The sequence below is a fragment of the Notamacropus eugenii genome, chromosome 5, assembly GCF_028372415.1.
Source record: "Notamacropus eugenii isolate mMacEug1 chromosome 5, mMacEug1.pri_v2, whole genome shotgun sequence".
Lineage (NCBI taxonomy): Eukaryota > Metazoa > Chordata > Mammalia > Diprotodontia > Macropodidae > Notamacropus > Notamacropus eugenii.
In genome coordinates, this window is record NC_092876.1 from 104,127,204 (window position 1) to 104,146,327 (window position 19,124).

Here is a 19,124-nt window from a genome sequence, read left to right on the forward strand (position 1 = left end):
GTCTTTCCACTTTACCCCAGACTGGAGAAGTGATACATGAGCATTTGTTCAAAATGATCCCCCCTTTGGGTAGCCAAGCTAGCTGACTTCTTGCTTTACGGTTTTTCTTTGTTACAAGGGAGAGTTCTGTGTGGGAAGGGAATCTACCTGGAAATAATTGGGCTATAAAAAAACAAGAGGTACCAACAAAACTTGAAAAAATGATCTCATCTCTAATTGCTTCAAACTTGGTTAATATGGCTGGGTTTTGTTCTCAGCAATCTATGATGTTATGCTTAAATCTTTATGATGTTTCCATAAAGCCTGCCTTTTTTAAATTGTAGTCACTCCACTTTAATTGCACATAGGAGTTGTTAGGGAAACTGGCTATTATTCACTTTCTGGAAATGTCTAGCCCAACAGCGCTCATCATTTAGCAGAGGGACTGAAATCCATATTTAAAAGAGTTGTAGGGAACTTAAAATATTGGTATATTAAGGCCATGGCCAGGTCCAGCTGTCTGTCTGGAAACAAAGAAAAGGGCCAAGATCTGATTTGATTTCTTGTCCACATGTCTACATTTATAAGGTTTTTAGTTTAAAAGAACATTTCTGCCCCACAAAAGGTTGGTTTCTCTATGCTGTGATTTAAAAAATAATTTTTTATTTTTAAGAAAAATGAAGATTCAAATCCAGAAATGTCCATTTAAAAAAAAAAATCCTCATTTGGTATATACAGAGAAATCATGTGATATTTACTATTGGGGATTAGATCAAGTTGATTCTTGCCTTTAGGTCTTTGCTCATGAAAAGATTTGATTGTAGATTTTTGGATCCTTACCAATCTTTCAAATGCTATTTAAAGTCCTACGTCCACCATTAAGACTCCCCTGGTATTTCTAACATCTTCTATGTCAGAGGTTCTTAATCTGGGGTCTTGTGGACAGATTTCAAAAATGTCTGTGAACAGTTAGGTAGCATAGTGGTTTTTTGCTTCCAGTAATTAATTTATTAGCAGATTCCCCCCCTTAATAAGATGAGAAATTTAGATGTATTCTCAAATGATGTACACAGAATACCTAGAAACCAGCAAAGTATGACTGAAAATATTCTAGGTACAGGGCTGTGATTTCCAAACAACGACAGTACCTAACATCTTTTAGAAATGATTAATTTACCAAATTTTTAGGGAAGTGAATTTGGTAGCTGCAAAGATTAGCCTCTGCTGTGGTATTTCCTGGATGCCCAAGGACTACCTTTCTTAGGGGATAGAAGGAGAAATCAGAGATTTAAAAAAAAGATACAGTCAGAGAAGTTTCTAGCTCTATTATATTGATGTGGAGTTATAGGTTTTTCAGAAAGGGACTGTGAAAAGAGCTTTAAAAGAAGAGGATCTTTCTTGGATTTTCATACTAGATCTGACATCGCCTCCTTCCATTACTGCCTCTAGTTTACCCAACTCAGAGTTAGTTGCTCAGAATATCGCAACTGGGCTATGCTTTCTAAAACACTGGTGGCCAAGATGACCTTTTAGAAGCAAATGCTTCACTGAACTGCTCCATCTAGATCACTGGGCATTAAAGAAAATTCCCTCCATAGTGCTTCCTGGATGGTGAGCACTGGACCTAGAGTCATGAAGACTTGAGTTCAAATCCTGCTTTGAACACTCACTAACTGTGTGATCCCAGGCAATTGAACCTGTTTCTCTGTTTCCTCATCTATAAAAAGAAGACAATAATAGCATCCACCTCTTAGGGGTGTTGTGAAGACCAAATGAGGTACTGCTGTAAAGCATTTTGTAAGACATAAAGTGTTATGTAATGCTAGTTGTTATGACTGAAAAAATGACATCTTTATTGTCTCTACCTTCTAAATGAAATTTAGCATCTCTTTCAATTAGGAATTAAAAAAAGAACTTCTTCCACTTTTGCCAGAGTTCTCAAAGGGTTCATGATATAAAAAGGGTCCCCTGCTCTATGAACTGAATTAGCTATTGGAAACCTAATACTTTATACCAAGGCTGGGGCTATTATGTTATCAAAGGCAACCTATAATTCTGGGACACAAATGGAAAAATATCAGTTTTTAAAAATATTAAAGCAGGTGTTGCAAAGTAGCAAACAGAGGTATTTACACAGCCAAGTTTGACCATTTCTAAATGAAGGTAGGTCACATTGTGAAAGATGACCAAGCAGGTAATTAAAGCTGTTAATAGTGCAAATCTTCTCCTGGATAGAGGAACACACTATAAATACCCTTACTGAGGACCATAGGCTCACAGAGCTAAAACTGGAAGGCAACTTAGAGGTTACTGAGTCCACCCCCACTCCCTTATTTTACAGATGAAGAAATTGAAGCCCAGAAAGCTTAAACAGATTGCCAAAGTCCAACAAGAAGTAAATGGAAGAGCCAGGATTCGAATCTGTGATTCCTTGTCTATACTGCAAATCTATGCCTCACTTCTTTGTTAATAGTATCAAGATGTTTTGCTTTTTTTTGGAGAGGGGGACATATATTTAATGATATTTTACTGTATTTTTACTCATTCCTCATTCCAAAGAACCATCTTTTTAAACAACAAATATTTTTTTAAAAAGAAAAAATTTAGCATAACCCATCAAATACATCTAAAAAACCTTTGTTTTATGCAGTGTTCCACACCTCTGGCCCTCAATCTCTGCACAAGAGTGGGGGAATGAGATGTTTTCAGATATTCCTTCTTTGGGGTGAAGCTTGTCCTTTAATTCACAACGTTCAGTCTCCTCTAACATTTTCACGATCACTGTGTGGCTCCACTTTGCATCAGTCCATGCAAATCTCACTACTCTTCTCTGCGGCCATCACATGTGCTGCTTCTTACAGCACAACGATACCTCGTTACATCACCGCTTCACAGCTTGTTTAGCTTTTCCCCAGATCTTTGTTCCCACTTCTTTGTTACCCCTGAAAAATGCTGCCGTGACTATTTTGGGGGTCTGTGGAGCCTTCCTTTTGTCAGCGATCTCTCTGAAGGCTACATGCCTATCTGTGAAACCTCTGGATTAAACATTACGGACACTATTGTCACTTTGCACATTTCCAAAATGCTTTCTAGAACAGTTATACCAATTCATAACTCTGCAACAAAACATTAGCGTGCCTTCTTGTCTTTCTACAACTATTCCAAAATGAACTATTCTCATCTTCTGTCACACTCAGAGGTATTTTTCAAGAATAAAAATTTTACAATTTCCTCACTACTTAACAGTAATGCTGACTTTAATTAGCTGCTAATAGAACTCCTGTGGATTAATGGATTGAACAAATAAAGCTTTAATCTTCTTAAGCATTTAAGTAATGACACTTAAAAAGTATTACACTGCCAATAATAACAACTATTCTTACAAACCAAATGGAACAGGGAGGCATGTAGTCATGGGGGCCTCCCTCTGTTGTCTTTCTAAGTGTAGCTCTCAAGACAAGATTATATATGTAATGGCTAATTCTTAAAATGATCCTAGAGAAATGGGAAAATGGTAATTAACAAGTTTGTATCATAGTAAATTTGGTGGAAAGATAACTGTAAAACCAAAAGGTATTTCCCTTCAAAAAACTGTCATGTGAGAAGAATACTGTTGCTTTCTATTTAAAAATAACCTATCCAGATCCCCCAAATATGCCTATTTGGGAATGAGTTTAGCAGATAACCACTCAAGTGGAAGTATGAGAAGCAGTGAATTTGAAAACCATCTTAGTGATTTTCCCTGTTCAAACGAGTCAAGTATCTTAACTTTCCCAAATAATATTTCTAAAACACTTACCAACCATTTCTCTAAATATCATCATAATTTTCCTCTACAACAGAAAGTACTTGAGCATTCTATTTTGGTAGCACGCCTTAACCCTGCACAAAAGAACTAATCCCCTTAAAAATAAACATTGAGTTTTCCCTATGAACATTTTTATTGCTTGTGGGAGAACAAGCCCTAAGTGATGAGATCTCTTAGTCAGGAAAATCAGAGTTCTTTTGAAATCTCTTTGCTCCATGGCAGCACCAATCAATTCTATGCCCTGGCTCCTCTGTCCCTAAAGGGTAACGAATGATGGGATTTCCCCCTACTTGCTGACTTAATTCTGACATCCATCAGAACATTGTACTTCATGGGTTTAATCATGAAAAACTGCAGGGCTGCCTCAGTATAACTGTGGCTTGTGCGGCTCAACCTCTCTGCTGTTGAAGGGTTCACCACTGGAGGTCTACCTCTTGCCTCTGGACATCCATGTTCCAGACCACAATGCCACCATCTCCTCCACAAGAGATGAGCTGTCGAGTGTGTGGAGCGTAGGAGAGGGCCTGAACCTTGTCACTGTAAAAGAAATAGAGTATAGAGTATTAGTAACAGACAAGGATGGATGGCAAACTGAGAGGTTGACACAGAAACTTTCATTCATTCAATATACATCAAGCACCTACTCTTAAGCAGCATTTAAGCATGCGCACACGCACGCGCACACACACACAGTTATATAACATGTCATGCCATACTTGAGGGAGGGGCAAAAGTAAACAGTATATGGCATTTGCCTTTAGCTTCACAAGTTTCCTTTAAGACTCATATCAAATCCCACCTTCTACAAGAGGCCTTTCCTGGCCCCATCCCCACCCCCTGCTGATTCCTTCCCTCTGAGTTTACGTTCAATTCACATTTTTGTTTCCCCCAAAATGTGAGTTCCTTGAAATCAGGAACTATGTTTTTTTGCCTTTGTTTGTATCCCCAGTGTTTACTAACACAATGCCTGACACAGAGTAGGTGCTGACTAAATGTTTGTTGATTGACAATCTTATTGAATATGAATATGTGTAATAAAAATTTGAATAGGATAAACATGTAAAAGAAATATAAAAATTCTATGGGATCATATAAGGGGGGGAGGGGGAATCACTTCTAGCTATGGAAATCAAGATGCTAGCATTGAGTTGAGCCTGGTAGGATGGCTAGGAATTCAAAAAAGCAGAAAAAAAGGAGGCACGCAGCAAATGAACCTAGCCCTTATCAGGGTGGGTTATTGACGGAGTTTCTGGTCATTGCCCTAACCACAGGATAAGGAGGTTCCCAGCTGTCTTACCTATCTTACCTGGCTCCAATATGATTGATAGGGCCTCTGATGCCCCTATACATGTATGTAAAAGCAAAAATGACACCAGGCCATGCAGGTCTGTTTATAAGCTTCCTGTGATTTGGCTACAAGGACCATAATTCATTTGTTAAAAGCATCCTCATATATACAGGAGGTAAAATAAAACCAAACTACACCATGGAAGGAATTGCTTTGACCTTCCTAACCAGCAGCAAAATGCAGCAAACCATATGTCAAATTTACAATTCATCTGACTGCACAATGAACCAGTGGCTACTTAATAATCAAAGGTGAAGTTTAAGGGTCAAGCCCTCCAGCAGCTGCCTGAATACCCAAAATTGTAATAAAGCTGCATTAGGACTTCTTCACTCAGGAGTAAAACAACCTGCAGAGTAAAACAGGCTTCCCCTCAGTCAACTTCCCAGTTCTACAGATGAAAAGATTACAAGGAATTAAAATATTCCTTCCTCTTCCCCTCCTATATCAAGTGATGTCACAGAAGGCTCCCATTCTAGAAAGCATTAATACAGTGGGCTTTTATTCAGTTGTTTTTCAGTTGTGTCTGATTCTTCATGACCCCATTTGGGGCTTTTGTGGCAGAGATACTGAAGTGGTTTACCATTTCCTTCTCCAGCTCATTTTACAGATGAGAAACTGAGGCAAACTAGGTGAAGTGACTTGCCCAGGGTCACATAGCTAGCAAGTGTCTGAGGTCACATTTGAACTCAGGAAGATGAGTGTTCCTGACTCCAGGATGGCAGTGGGCACTGTATTCACTGTATCACCTAGGTACTCCCAACACAATGGCCATTATCTCACAAATGGAGGCCCCCCCCCCCAGGGGAGCAAAAGCTTTTACTTTTTAGGCAGTTCAGGAGCACAAAGAAGCCCATTTCATACGACTATTAGGATCCATCAGTTCCTAGCACTACACCAAGTATGAACTTTAAACTTCCTTTACCATCAGACCCATAGATGAAGGACACAAGAGTTTGAAACTTCTTTACAAAAACAGATCTAAGAAAAGAATGTCAAGGATCTGGGAGAGTGATAGCTTCTTCTTAATCCCCAGACATTATGAGAGGCAACCCATTAAGAATCCAGTGAATAATGAATCGAATTCCTGATTCAGAGCAGGTTCTAAAGCCTTTAGGGGCCCAACCGCTCTATAAACGACTCAATCTTAGTGAGTTCTCTAGACTTCTTAGGCCTGCTTAGATGGACAGGGGAATCCAAGAACTGACCTACTTAACCTGGGGATCCTCAAGAGTAGTTTTTAACCTTTTTTGTGTGTTCTGGACTCCTCTGCCCATCTGATAAAGCCTATAGACCTCGTTTTTGGAGTTGTTTTTAAATTTGTGAAATAAAATACAAAGGACTGAAAGAAAACAAATTATATTAAAAGTTATTTTTTTTAACGTTATTGAACTACAGGTTAAGAATCCCTGCCATCGATCAAGGAAAGACTAAACTTGAACCCCAGGACCCCAAACATATCCCATAGTCCTGGTGTGTGGGACTGAATCATTCTATGTTTAGTGGATATCAGTAGTGAACGTCAGTGACAGGCCATGTCTCTCAAACCTTGATTATATACCACTGGTAAAAGAAGGCAGACAGACAGGTAGATGGAACTAACACTTACTAAACACCCACTATGTGCCAGGCCCTGTGCTAAGCGCTTTTACAAATACTGTCTTCTTTGATCCTTACAGCAACCCTGGGAAGTAGGTGTTCTTATCCTCATTTTACAGTTGACAAAACAGGCAGACAGAGGTTAAGGCCTAACTAGGGTCACAGAGTTGGTAAATGTCCGAGGCTAGATTTAAAATCAGATCTTGCCGACTCCAGGCCCAGCTCTCTGTGAGCTGAAACACCTAACTACTTCAGATAGAAAGACAGAGAAGCACACAGAGAAATGCCCTCAATTTGGCCTAGGTAGAGATAATGGAAATGTTACAGTTAGAACTCTTGAATCCAGATCCAGACTTGGTTCAGTATTATGCCACTGACAGCTCTCAAGTTTATCCTCTATGATAACTTACATCCCCACAATCTAAGTGCTTTAATAATTGGAGGATTCATAATGAAAGAGAAATTTATAATCCTATGCCTTGTGGTCACTAGTGCTTTTCTTTACTCTTCTGCCACTACTACTGAGACTGGATGAGATGACTATTCTCACATCATCTCCGAATGTTGCTTCTTTGTACAAAGGACAGAATGACCAATTCTCCTGAATTTATTAACGTCGTCCTTGTTTAAGGCTTTTTCATTAACAGTGCCAAAAGAAAGAAAAAACTGGCTGGTTATAGATATAAGCTAATCCACAATTATTTGTTTTTGTTTTAAATCAAGGTACCATTTAATGTAATTAAAGAAACTAATATATTAGGAATAGCTACAAAGCATCAGAGGTTGTTAACCTGAAAGTGACTAAGAAATTATAACTATTTTGTAAGAATGGAAATTGATACATACATTAGAGTTGCTGAATCTGGCACATTTTGGTAAATGTCCAGTGAAGTACTTCTGTAACACCTATCAGATGCTCTGACAAATAACTAATCCATTAGACAAAAACAGCCAGAAGCAGGGGGACCCTTTCTTTGTTTCTCCTCCAGCAGTGTGTGATCAGTATGGGCCCCCATTGGTAGCAAAGGAACGAAAGCATACTATGATCACAAATGATATAAAGCAGTATATTTTTGCATATATTTTACTCAAACTTAAAAGCATTTTAACATGAGTCAAATTATGTCTTCACCAGTGCCTAAATCAACGTTAGACGGCGATGAGATTTCTGTATAGCCACTAAGACGGCTAAATCAAATGTTCATTTCTGAAAATTATCCTTGAATTAAAACAAGAAAAGTAAAAACGTTTGTCATTCATGGTCTTAGGAAAAGCTACTGGATAGTTTGACAAGTTGACCATGTGTAAACTTTAATAATTCTTAAATCAAAGTGAAAAATCAAAATTAAGCATGTGGTCTTAACACTAGCCATCATCATTCCTTCAAAATGAGTACACAATAGCCAATTTAATAGCCTAATCAGAAAGCATTAAATCCAGGACCATCCATACTGTGATATTATCCCTCATAACTTATCAAAGAATTTTCTAATTCAACTTTTGACGGTCAGCAAGTTCTACAAATAGTAAGGCAAATTGTTTTATAAGGAGGTAATATGTTATACCAGAAGGAGCAGTGGCTCTGGAGTCTGCCTAGCGTGATTACAACTTGCATGATGCTGGAGGAGTCCCTTAACTTCCTCACCTGTGAAATGTGGTGCTTGACTAGATGGTCTTTGAGGTCCCTTCTACAATTCCATGATAAGACTTATGGAGTCTTGTGTAGTACTGGAGTACTTTGTGCAGTACACACAAAGGCTCAGAAGAGCTGGGTTCTAGGTCTGACTCTTAGGAACCATGCACACTTGACTGCTTACCAACTCTTTGGACCTCCAGATTCTCCTTTGAAAAATGGGCAATAAAAATTTTCCTCCCAGGGATATGAAGATCAAATGAAATGATGTATAATTTGGAAGTATTTGGGAAAAAAAAATGACACTCTACAAATGAACAGTTTCATTATGCATCAACAAAGCAGCCATTTCTCTTTCAAGAGTAGTAAAAGTACCTATATTCACTCCTAATGACATCTGTTCTTTGGCCCTGCTTCCCAGAAGCTTTTTTGACTCTTGCTAAACCTATTTTATTTCTTCCAACAGCCTCTTCAGCCCAATAAATAGGCTATGCTTCAACCCAACCTACCTCCTGCAAAAAGTCTTTCCCAATCCCCATTCATGCTAATGCCTTCCCTCTAGGACAACCTCCAGTTCAGCCTGGCTATCTGCAAAAAGATGTTCCATTTGCACCTAGCTGTTAGCATGCTGGCTTTTCCATCACACTTCTTGAGGGCAGGGGCTGTGCTGCCTTTCTTTTATCCCTCTGACTGGAGCATAGTGAGCACTTGGAGACTTGACCTACATGCTTGGACTTGGACTTGGAAGCAAGAAGCACATTTCTTGAGCTCCAGCTATGCTCCTTTAACTTAGAGGGTTTCACAGGTTAAAGCCTAATCAGTGACTGGGCAAGGCCCTTTAGTAGCTTCCAACTGAAAGACTCATCTCACATTTCTTCTGTAAAAGAATGAGGCAGCAGGGACAGCAGGGGCAGTGGGGGCAACAGGGACAGTGGGGACAGCAGGGGCAGCGGGGACAGCAGGGCAGTGGGGGTAGAGGGAGCAGCGGGGACTGCAGGGACAGCGGGGACAGCAGGGGCAACAGCAGCAGCAAGGGCAGCAGTGGCAGCAGGGGTAGCAGGCTGAATTACTTGTGTCCTTGGAGCTCGATGGCCGTTCCTTTTCTTCCACCAATGTCCCACATGATGACAGAGTGATCAGAACTGCCAGAGAACAGCACTCGATGGACTGGGTCCCAGCATAAAGCTGTCACCCCACCTACAAGAGGAAAGACATAGTTACATACACACATGTAGTGAGAAAATGAGGCTTCACAGAACATAGCTGATAGGAGTTGTAAAAGAGACCTTCGAGGCTCTGTATGTACCTGGTAGGACTGACTTTAGAGTAATGAGGGACTCTGGAAACCAGACCCATTATTTTACTATCCTACCAAGGAAGGTAGTAAGGCTCCATATACATTGCAAATAGCAGCAGCTTTTATAATGCTAGACAAATACAAGATACTGAGAAGCCTAGGAACATACTGGGACACCTAGGTGGTGTAACGAATAGAGTGCTGGGCCTGAAGTCAGAAAGATCCAAATTCAAATCCAGTCTCAGATACTTACCAGCTGTGAGGCCCTGGGCAAGTCACTTAATCTCTATTTGCCTCAATTTCCTCATGTAAAATAAAGATAATAATAGCACCTACCTCTCAGGCTTGTTCTGAAGATCAAAAGTGATAATAATGGTAAAGTGTTTAGAACAGTAACTGGCACAACGCAGGCACTATATTTGTTGTTTAGTCATTTTTTAGCCATGTCCATGACTTCATGACCCCTCTGCGGGTTTTCTTGGCAAAGATACTGGAGCGGTTTGCTATTTTCTTCTCCAGCTCATTTTACAGATGAGGAACTGAAGCAAACAGGGTTAAGTGACCTGCCCAGGCCACACAGCTAGTGAGTGTCTGAGGCCACATGTGAAGTCAGGAAGGTGAGTCTTCCTGACTTCAGGCCTGGCACTCTATTCACTGTGCCACCTAGGCGCTATAGAAGTGTTAGTTATTACACAAAAGAGCATTCCTGACAGCTGTTGTAATGCACTATCCAAAAGACTTCTTATCTTACTTCATGAGCTGCTAAATCCTAGGGAAACTACTAGAGAGAACACAAAGTGCTTTGTGATCATCTCAGAAGAATTTTTTTAAAGATGGGAACAAAAGTTATATATGTGTGCGCATATATATATATATATATACACACATATATTTTACACACACACACACACACACACACACACACACACACACACACACACACACACACACACTCTCTCTCTCTCTCTCTCTCTCTCTCTCTCTCTCTCTCTCTCTCTCTCTCTCTCTCTCTGCTTCTTCCTTGTCTGTAATTGATGATTTCTACTTTCATGGTCTTTTAATGATGAGCAGATTTAAAAAAAAAAATTTCTCTTCTACAATGCTTTCTTAGGAGAACTTTTTAAAGTGAGGAACAAAATCTAGCTATCTATATATAGACACATATATTCCAAGTGATTTGACTATAAATGAATAGCTTTTGAACATATCATCATTCTCTGCTTTTCATTGTTTCTGCATCCTTTCCTCTAGTTCACCCAGCTCATTCATTAGGCCTGTTCTTCTGCCTCTATCCCTTCCTTCCTCACCTCCTTCAGAACACCCTCTTTCCTTCACATGATCTAATACATTATCACCAGTATATTCTCCAAGTCTCCTGCTCTCTGAAACTATCTTCTGAACATAAATTTCTCTTCAATTTCAAATTTTATTTAAAATCTTTCCTAAAAGACCACATTGGAAAATCATCAGGTATTTCATCTCCCCCCACCTCAGATGTGCCTGACACACATTTTGTCAATAACATTTTTGTCATACTTTATCATAAAAACCAATAAACCGCAATATCTGCTCATCCTCTCCAATCTCAAATATAAAATTTTATTTCTATAAGTGGGAATCCTTTCTTCCTACTCTCAACAAATACATGATCAGTTTGCTTTATTATAAAGCATTCACATTTCTTTTTTGGTAATATAATTTTCATGATCATTTTCATTTCATGACTATAACTGAAAAAAACAGCCCATCATTCCTCCCAATAACTAGACTATTGATTTAAAATCTTTTTAGAATTATGACATCCCCTCACTTAATTTTTTTTATATCTCTCACCTCTGACTCTTCCCCTTCCCCATATTCTCTAAGATATATATATTTATTAATTCTTGAAAATTTTGCAATACTCCTTAATATCACACAAGTATAGCAAAACCAGGGATGGAAATAACTAGAATAGTCTATAATCAGAAGAACAAAAACTCTCACTTGAATAGCATTTAAACTACTTTAAGTACTTTTAAAGTACTTTATTTAAAGTACTTTTTTTCTCAATAAGAACGGATGCCTATATTCACACATTGCCAAGCACTCTACCTCTATTCCTACTCACATACTGCTGAATAATCCTGGAGAAAGTCTCACAATGTGATGACTGAATTCACTACACATATGTTATTGAAACTCAGATAGGCCCTCACTGCTGCACAGAAATCTCTTTATTCTTCTTTTCTATCACACCTTCTGAAGTTACACTACTCACACAGACACACACACACACACAGGTGTTCTGAACCTGTTTTGGGTCATGGAATCCTCTGGTGAAGCCTACAAAGAACTCCTCATAATATTTTTAAATGCATAAAATAAAATGCATAGGATTACAAAGGGAATCAATAATACTGAAATACAAAATATGGGCAGGAGGGTGGGAAGAAGTTCACAGAGCCCAAAACATAGAAGTATATGAAATTATGTGAATTATCCTGATATAGAATTATATGAAAAGAGAATCTTTACTTTCTGTGCTGGTGATTTCAATGACTCCCATGGATTCCGTTATCATCTCTATACTAATGATTCTCAAATCTACTCCTCCAGCCCTCTGCTAATTTCCTGTCTTGAATCTTCAACTGTCTATTAGATATCTCAACCTGGATGTCTAGTAGACATTTTAAACTCAACATGTCCAAAATAGAACTCATTATCTTCCCCCTCCCTTAGCCCTCTCCCCTTCCACAATTCTCTCTGAGGGTCCCACCAAACTCCCAGTCCTCAAGGCTCACAATGCACCACCTGGCTGTCTCAGTGTGTTCCTAGGCTCCTCAGTGTTTTGCATTTGTCTAATGTTAAAAAAGATATTGCTATTTGCAACGTACATGCACTATCTCTTGTCTCTCCATATCTAAACTATTGCCAAGGCCTGTCAATTTCACCTCTGCATCATCTTTCTTCTTCTCTGACATTTCCATCAACCTGGACAGGCCCTCATCACCTCCTGCCTGGGAGGAGTACTGCAATAGCCTGCTGGCCACTCTACTTGCCTCCAGATTCTCCTCGCTCCAATCCATCTTCCATTCAACCACCAAAATTATTTTTCTAAAGCACAGGTTCAACCATGTCATCCTCCTCCTCCTTACTCAATAAACTCCAGTGACTCCCTATACTTCTAGGACTAAATTAAAAATCCTGTTTGGTCATAATGTAGCCTCCTCAATCTTTCCAAGTTCTCTTTTACCTTACTCCATGTTCTCTTTGATCCACTGACATTGGCCTCCTTCCTGTCCCTTGAACAAGACAATCCATCTCTCCATTCTGGGCGTTTTCATAGGCTGGAATGCTCTCTCTCCTCATCTCTGCCTCTGGGCTTCCATAGTATCCTTCAAGTCCCAGTTAAAATTCAACCTTCTACAAGAAGCCTTTCCTAATCCCTCTTAATTCTAGTATCTTCCTTCGGTTAATTATTTCCTATTTATCCTGCATACGGCTTGTTTGGATATTGTTCGCACATTGTCTCCCTTATTAAATTGTGAATTCCTTGAGGCCAAGGACTACCTTTTAATATTCAGCCCTTAGCACAGTATATGGCATATAGCAGGTATTTAATAAATTCTTATTGACTAATGATAACATCTAATATTTATATGGCACTTCCAGGTTTGTAAAGCAGTTTACAAACATTATCTCATTTTGTCTTCACAATAACCCTGGAAGGCAGATGCTATTATTATTCTCATTTCACAGATGAGGAAACTGGGGCAGTTGTGTCCAAGGCCACATAACTAGTAAGTATCTGATGCTGGTTTTGAACTTGGATCTTCTTGACTCCAGGTCCAATGCTCTACCTACTATATCACCTAGCTATTGTCATGAATGGACTAGATAACTCTTAAGGTTCTTCTGACTTTAAATCTATGAGTTTGTGATTTGTCCATTTTTATAGAGCCAATGAATATCTGAGAGAGGATCTGAATTCAGGTCTTCTGTCTCCAAGACTGACACTCTACTATACCTCACTTTGGGATATCAAGATTGTACTTGTACTAAAAAGCTACTGTGTTCTACTTGGGAAAGTCAATATATTTTAGAAGAGAATAAACTAAAAGTGTAGCAAATAAGCGGAAAACTGAAGGAGGCCTCATGCCTCACAACCTCTGTCTTACTTCCAGTAAAGCATCTGATCCCGCAGGGCCTATTTTCCACTCAATGTTAAGAGTGTGAATGCACTATAAAGCTTGAGGACATTCCTGGATGCTCCTGGAGAAAATCTGGTCTTCTAACAAAAGGTGCACTTTGTATAAACTAAGTCACTGGAAACAGCTGGCCTGTTTTCACAAAACTAAAAATACCCATTTAACTTTGCTTCATTGAAAAGCCTCCCTGGAATGGAAATATTTATTTGGTAGAATATGTCTTTTCTAGCCTCATGAGTTTTTGTTTTGTATAGGAATATTTCAACAGATCTTATAACAAGTCACACCTAACACTTCAAGTTTACTTTTAGTGCATATTAAATTAGGTTGCTTTAACAGTATTGTAGAGAGGCTTTTTTTCTCCTAGAAGTCCAATTTGTTTATTCTAAACATGGTAATCTTAGAAGTTAAAAAAAGATGTTAATTAGGGAGGTTTGTCAAGGTCTGACTTTTTTTCCTCACTGACTTTTCTCCTCTCTGACCTCTAACTTTTAGGTTTTCCTCTAACTTTCAGGTCAAAGCAATGGCTCTGGTAGAAGATTCTTTGGTTCATCCAAACATCTCCAAGAAATCTACATAGCCCTAAAAAATGTTCCTATACCTGAAAAAAAATGGGACCAGTAGAGGGAGCATAAGAACACAAAACCAGTTAATTCCATGTCTCTGAGGAGTTGAAATGCTATACTTTGGGTATAAAGATTCAAGGGATACTTAGGCTACTTCCCCACTAATTCAAGTTTTGTTTTTTAATAAAATGACCTAGCCAAGAATCATGGCACCAATAAAGTACCCCTAAGCTACGCCCAGGACTAATGCAGTGATTCAGATGGCTACTTCATTAACTATATCTTTTCAAAGTTGGTTTGCTTCAGTGCCAAACACTTTTTGAGTTTAAACCTGAACCAATGGGGTACTGGTCATCTTCATGGATGTGGCTCATTCTTTGATGGGACTGGAAGACGGCCTTGTAGATCCCCAATCAAATGTGATCTTCTGTTCTACTAATAGGAACATTAACCCAGAGTGGTTGGGGAACCCAGAATTGACTCAATTTTGCATCTTGCACCACAGATATGAGCATCAGTTTGGGATTTCCAAGGGAGGTGTGGGCCAAAGTAGGCCCTGTTGGCTTCCCATGGTCCGGATTCAAAGCCATGAGCTTCACTGGAACCAAAATAGTATTGGAAATGAAAAATTATAATAGGAACAACAACGATAATGTGAACCTAAGCCTTGCTATAGGTTGGTTAGTGACCTCCCTTTGATTGGTTATGCTTCCTTCCCTGCCTACCTCATTGAGATGTTAGAAAAAATAGATGAGAGTGCTGTTAACTCTGAGGGGAAAAAAAATTTATATAAATCCAATTACAGTAGTACAGGCCTACAATCTTTACAGAATAATGGTAGCAGCCTACTTTGCTCCTGTTGTCAGCAGCACAGAACCAGAAGTACTAGTTACAGGCCAGATATTGTAACAGACTGGTTAAATAATCAAAGCAGTAGGCTGAAATATGACCCTGACCAACCAGAAGAGAAGGCTATTGTCTTAACTATCCTTTTCTTTGTTCTTAAAAAAACTTTACACTCAACTCGGATCTAAAAACATTTTAATAGGACTATAACAAACATCTAAAAAAAGAAAATAAACCTCTACTATCTATTTTCAAACACTCCAAGTGAGAGAAATTCAACTTTTCCCTGCTGTGTTGGCTTTATGTCAGTTATGAGGAAAGGTTACAGAAACTGGGATCACTCCACCAGAAGAGAAAACTAAAGAGAGCTTATTAATGTCTTTTTTTTGCAGTGTGGTTGGGGGTGGGGAATGGAAGAGCTATTATTAGGCAAAGGAGAATCTCCTCACAGTCATGGCTCTCTGTGACTGGAATGGATTTCATCATCAAAGAACAGAAAAATGTTAAGGCTAGAGGGTGCCTTTAGATCACCTAATCTAACTCTTACTTTCTAGATGAGAAAACCAAGGTTAAGGAAACACAACCACCACCACCACCACCACAACCCTTCCAGTCCCAAAGCAGGTCTCTTTTTACTATACTATGGTGCGTTAGAAAAAATCATTGAAATCTTCTGTTTTTACTATACACTGTTATTGTAAAAGGAATTTGCAGAATATCATCACTCATTCTCACTTGTTTAGACTATTCCTAATATCATCAAAACCATGTGTAAAGAATCATAATATGGTTCTCCCAAAAGACATAGATGGCCCTGGTGACTTCATTAAGGTGTCTATCCCTCTTACTTGTTTTTCCTGCATTTATCTTCTATTCATATGCCTAAGGTGATATTACCTAATCAACAGGAGCATTCCCCTGATTTCACATGGAAAGGCAACATGGAACAGTAGGAAGAGGCCCTCTCTGGAGTCAGGGGATCTCGGGTTCAAATCCTGCTTCTGATGCTTGATGACCTGTTTTTGATAATTGTGACCTTGGGTAAATCTTTTAATCTTACTGGACATATGTTTTTCTCATCTGGAAAAGGAGGAGCTAGAGGGAGGAAGAAGGGGGACAAAATTTGAAATTTATGGAAGGGATTGCCAAAACAAATAAATTAATTTTTAAAAAAGAGAGAAAAAAAGGAGGAGCTAGGATCAGATGATTTTTGGAGTTCCTAGCAGTTGTAGATCCTATCATCTCTTTCTTCCCCTCAGTCTCATTCAAAGTCCAAATCCAGATCTGCTTTCTCTAGAAACCTATCCCTGCCCTGCAGCCATTAATGATTGGGTAGACCAACCAATCTAACAAAGTTAGAGGTCAACAAAGTTAGACATACAGGTTCATTTCCAAAATGCAGTTGAAAAAGCTCTGGCCAAACGAGTCTTAAGTACCACAATAACACCTAACGTTCACATATTCTGTGGTATGCACATAACAATTATGAAATCATCATAAAAACTAGGAATAACCATTTCTCTAACACCTCAATCATGGGCTGAGCACAGATATATTATGATACCTAGACTACATAATGCTGTACATACTGGGACATATTGGGCTGAACATATACCCCAATATGTGCGTATAGAGCCTGGTCACACTTTCAAGCCCAAAGACTCTTAATATAAAAGCTAAACTAAGAACTTAACTTTTTAAAAGTAGTTTAGTTGAAGATAATGAAATCGTGTTTCATTTACATATAGACACACGTCAACCAAACTGGATGTCCATTAGGGTAAGGGACAGTGTAAACAACTATACACTCCTAACCTCTCCCCACAGGTCTGGGTCACTGCCACAGTCTCAAACAACCTCTTACTAATGTCTGTCAAAATAAGCCTTCTTTAGTATTGTATGAAAAAAAAAAACACCCAAATAACTATCATTTTTCCAAACAGATTGACGCCTCTTATGTTGTGACTGCTATAGAAAATCGCTGACATTTTTCCTATTGAAGCTGTCTGAAATCAGCATGTATAAGCGCCCAGTACATCCATACAATCAGAGACTAAAGTCTCTCTATTTCTATATACGTATCCTCTCTGATTTCCTCAGAGACTTGTGCTCTATAATCTCAATAGTTCAAAGTGATAGTTTATCCTGTGCCCTGCCACCATGCTTTAATGCCTACCTGTATGGCCTTTGATTGTTGTGACAAGGCTGCAGTGTTCTTGCTCCAGTTTAAGGATTGTAACTTGTCCTGAGTAGTCGCCCACAAACACGTGTCGGGTATCAACATCAAATCTGGTATGGAGCATTAAGGGATGTTCATCAAGAATAGATAAATGGAAAGAAAGGGCTACAAACAAATTCTTTTAATTCTTAAAAATCATGAGAAAGAGAGCAATGAAGTGGTTACACACTTCTAACAGGTTATTAACAGGAAGTATGACAATACTTAAATTGGTAAAGACTACCTTTTAGTTTATCTTGATTAACTGTAACAAGAATATAAATGAAAGAATAGATTCAATATGATTCCTAGTAACATTTCTGATAAGAAGGCTGATAATAAAATCCACTTAAAAAGATGACTTACACCATTTCTTTGGAAGAAGGCTCAATTAACACAACCTCATATAGTTAGATTGATTGGGATCAGCTATAATCTGGATATGCAGAAATCCACATAATCCCAGTAGATGCCCTTAGGACCTTTTCCCTATATAGCAATGGGCTGGGGAGGTCAGATACAATGAAGGAGACATTCTACATCCTGTCGAGTGAGCTGATGTACTGGAAATTTGTCCAATATCTGTCTAATTACAGGCCGAGACCTTTTTGTAATCATGTTAGACAGCCAGACAAATACTTGGACTATAACTTGACCACAGTAAGGTGGAGACATTCCCTTTGCAAGCAGAATGGTTTGAATAACCTGGAAATCTGGCTAAGTAAGCTGACAATTGTGCTTTAATATGATTTTCAAAGGTAAAGAGAAGCAGGAAAAAAAAAAGGACAGTATTTAGAACAAACAGAGAGGCAGAATAGAGAGCTTGGTGTTGGGGTTTGCATTTAATTCTTTATCTGAAACCATCTTGTTTATCCCTATTAGAATGTAAACTCCTTTAAGCAGGGACTGGAGGGGGTACAGCAAAGGCAAAGACTCATCTGGGCTCTCCCAAATTCCTCCAAACAACTTAAAAATGCCTCAAAACAAATTCCAGAGCATCAGAACTGAGTGAGACAATTTTCTATCCCAAGACAACCTAGAAGGTCGGCAGGAAAGGTCTGCCACGAAGGGGGTGGGGTGGGTGGAGAGTGGAGCACAGTCTGCCCAGAGAGGTTCCAGGCCCTTGTATCAGGCAAGCCAGCAGCAGGCCTAGAGGGCACCCAAATGCTACTCGAGCTCTCAGTCCAGAGATCGTAAGGGGATGGGACAACTGGTCAGAAGGAGATTAGAGAGATCCTTTTGCTGGCACTGGGTGCAGGCCTCTACTTCACTGCCCATACATGGATCTGGGTTTCAGTCCTAGGTCAAAGTCCCAGAGCTAGGAGGTGCACGAGGAACACTACAGCATGTGGCCTCTGGGGAGTATGGATCCTGATCACAGGTGTGGTACTTCAAAGATCAGAATACAGACCAGGAAAGTAGTAAACAGACCTCTCCTTAGACCCCCAGATCCAGCTCTGAAAACAGCTGCATGAAAAGCCTGAGGCCTGGCACAGTGCCCTGGGAGCACAGTCCAACTTTAACATAAAGTTAAAAGCCAAGAAATAGGCTGGAAAATAAACAACAACAACGAAAGAACCTGACTGTAGAAAGTTACTATGGTGACAATCTTTGCGGCTTTGGATGGGAATGGGTTTTGACTC

General features: G+C 39.2%; 1 protein-coding gene across 6 annotated transcripts in view; it reads right to left on the reverse strand.

Annotated features, from left to right (window-relative positions):
• WDFY2 (WD repeat and FYVE domain containing 2) overlaps window positions 1–19,124 on the reverse strand; it is a 159,550-nt gene that overhangs the window by 14,226 nt on the left and 126,200 nt on the right. For all 6 annotated transcript variants that reach the window (XM_072610478.1, XM_072610480.1, XM_072610483.1 and 3 more), the window contains 3 exons: window positions 17,440–17,552; window positions 9,435–9,561; window positions 4,219–4,324 (listed from right to left, as the gene is read on the reverse strand). In XM_072610478.1, coding sequence (XP_072466579.1) covers window positions 4,219–4,324; window positions 9,435–9,561; window positions 17,440–17,552 — 346 coding nt within the window. The remainder of the gene's footprint in view (window positions 1–4,218; window positions 4,325–9,434; window positions 9,562–17,439; window positions 17,553–19,124) is intronic.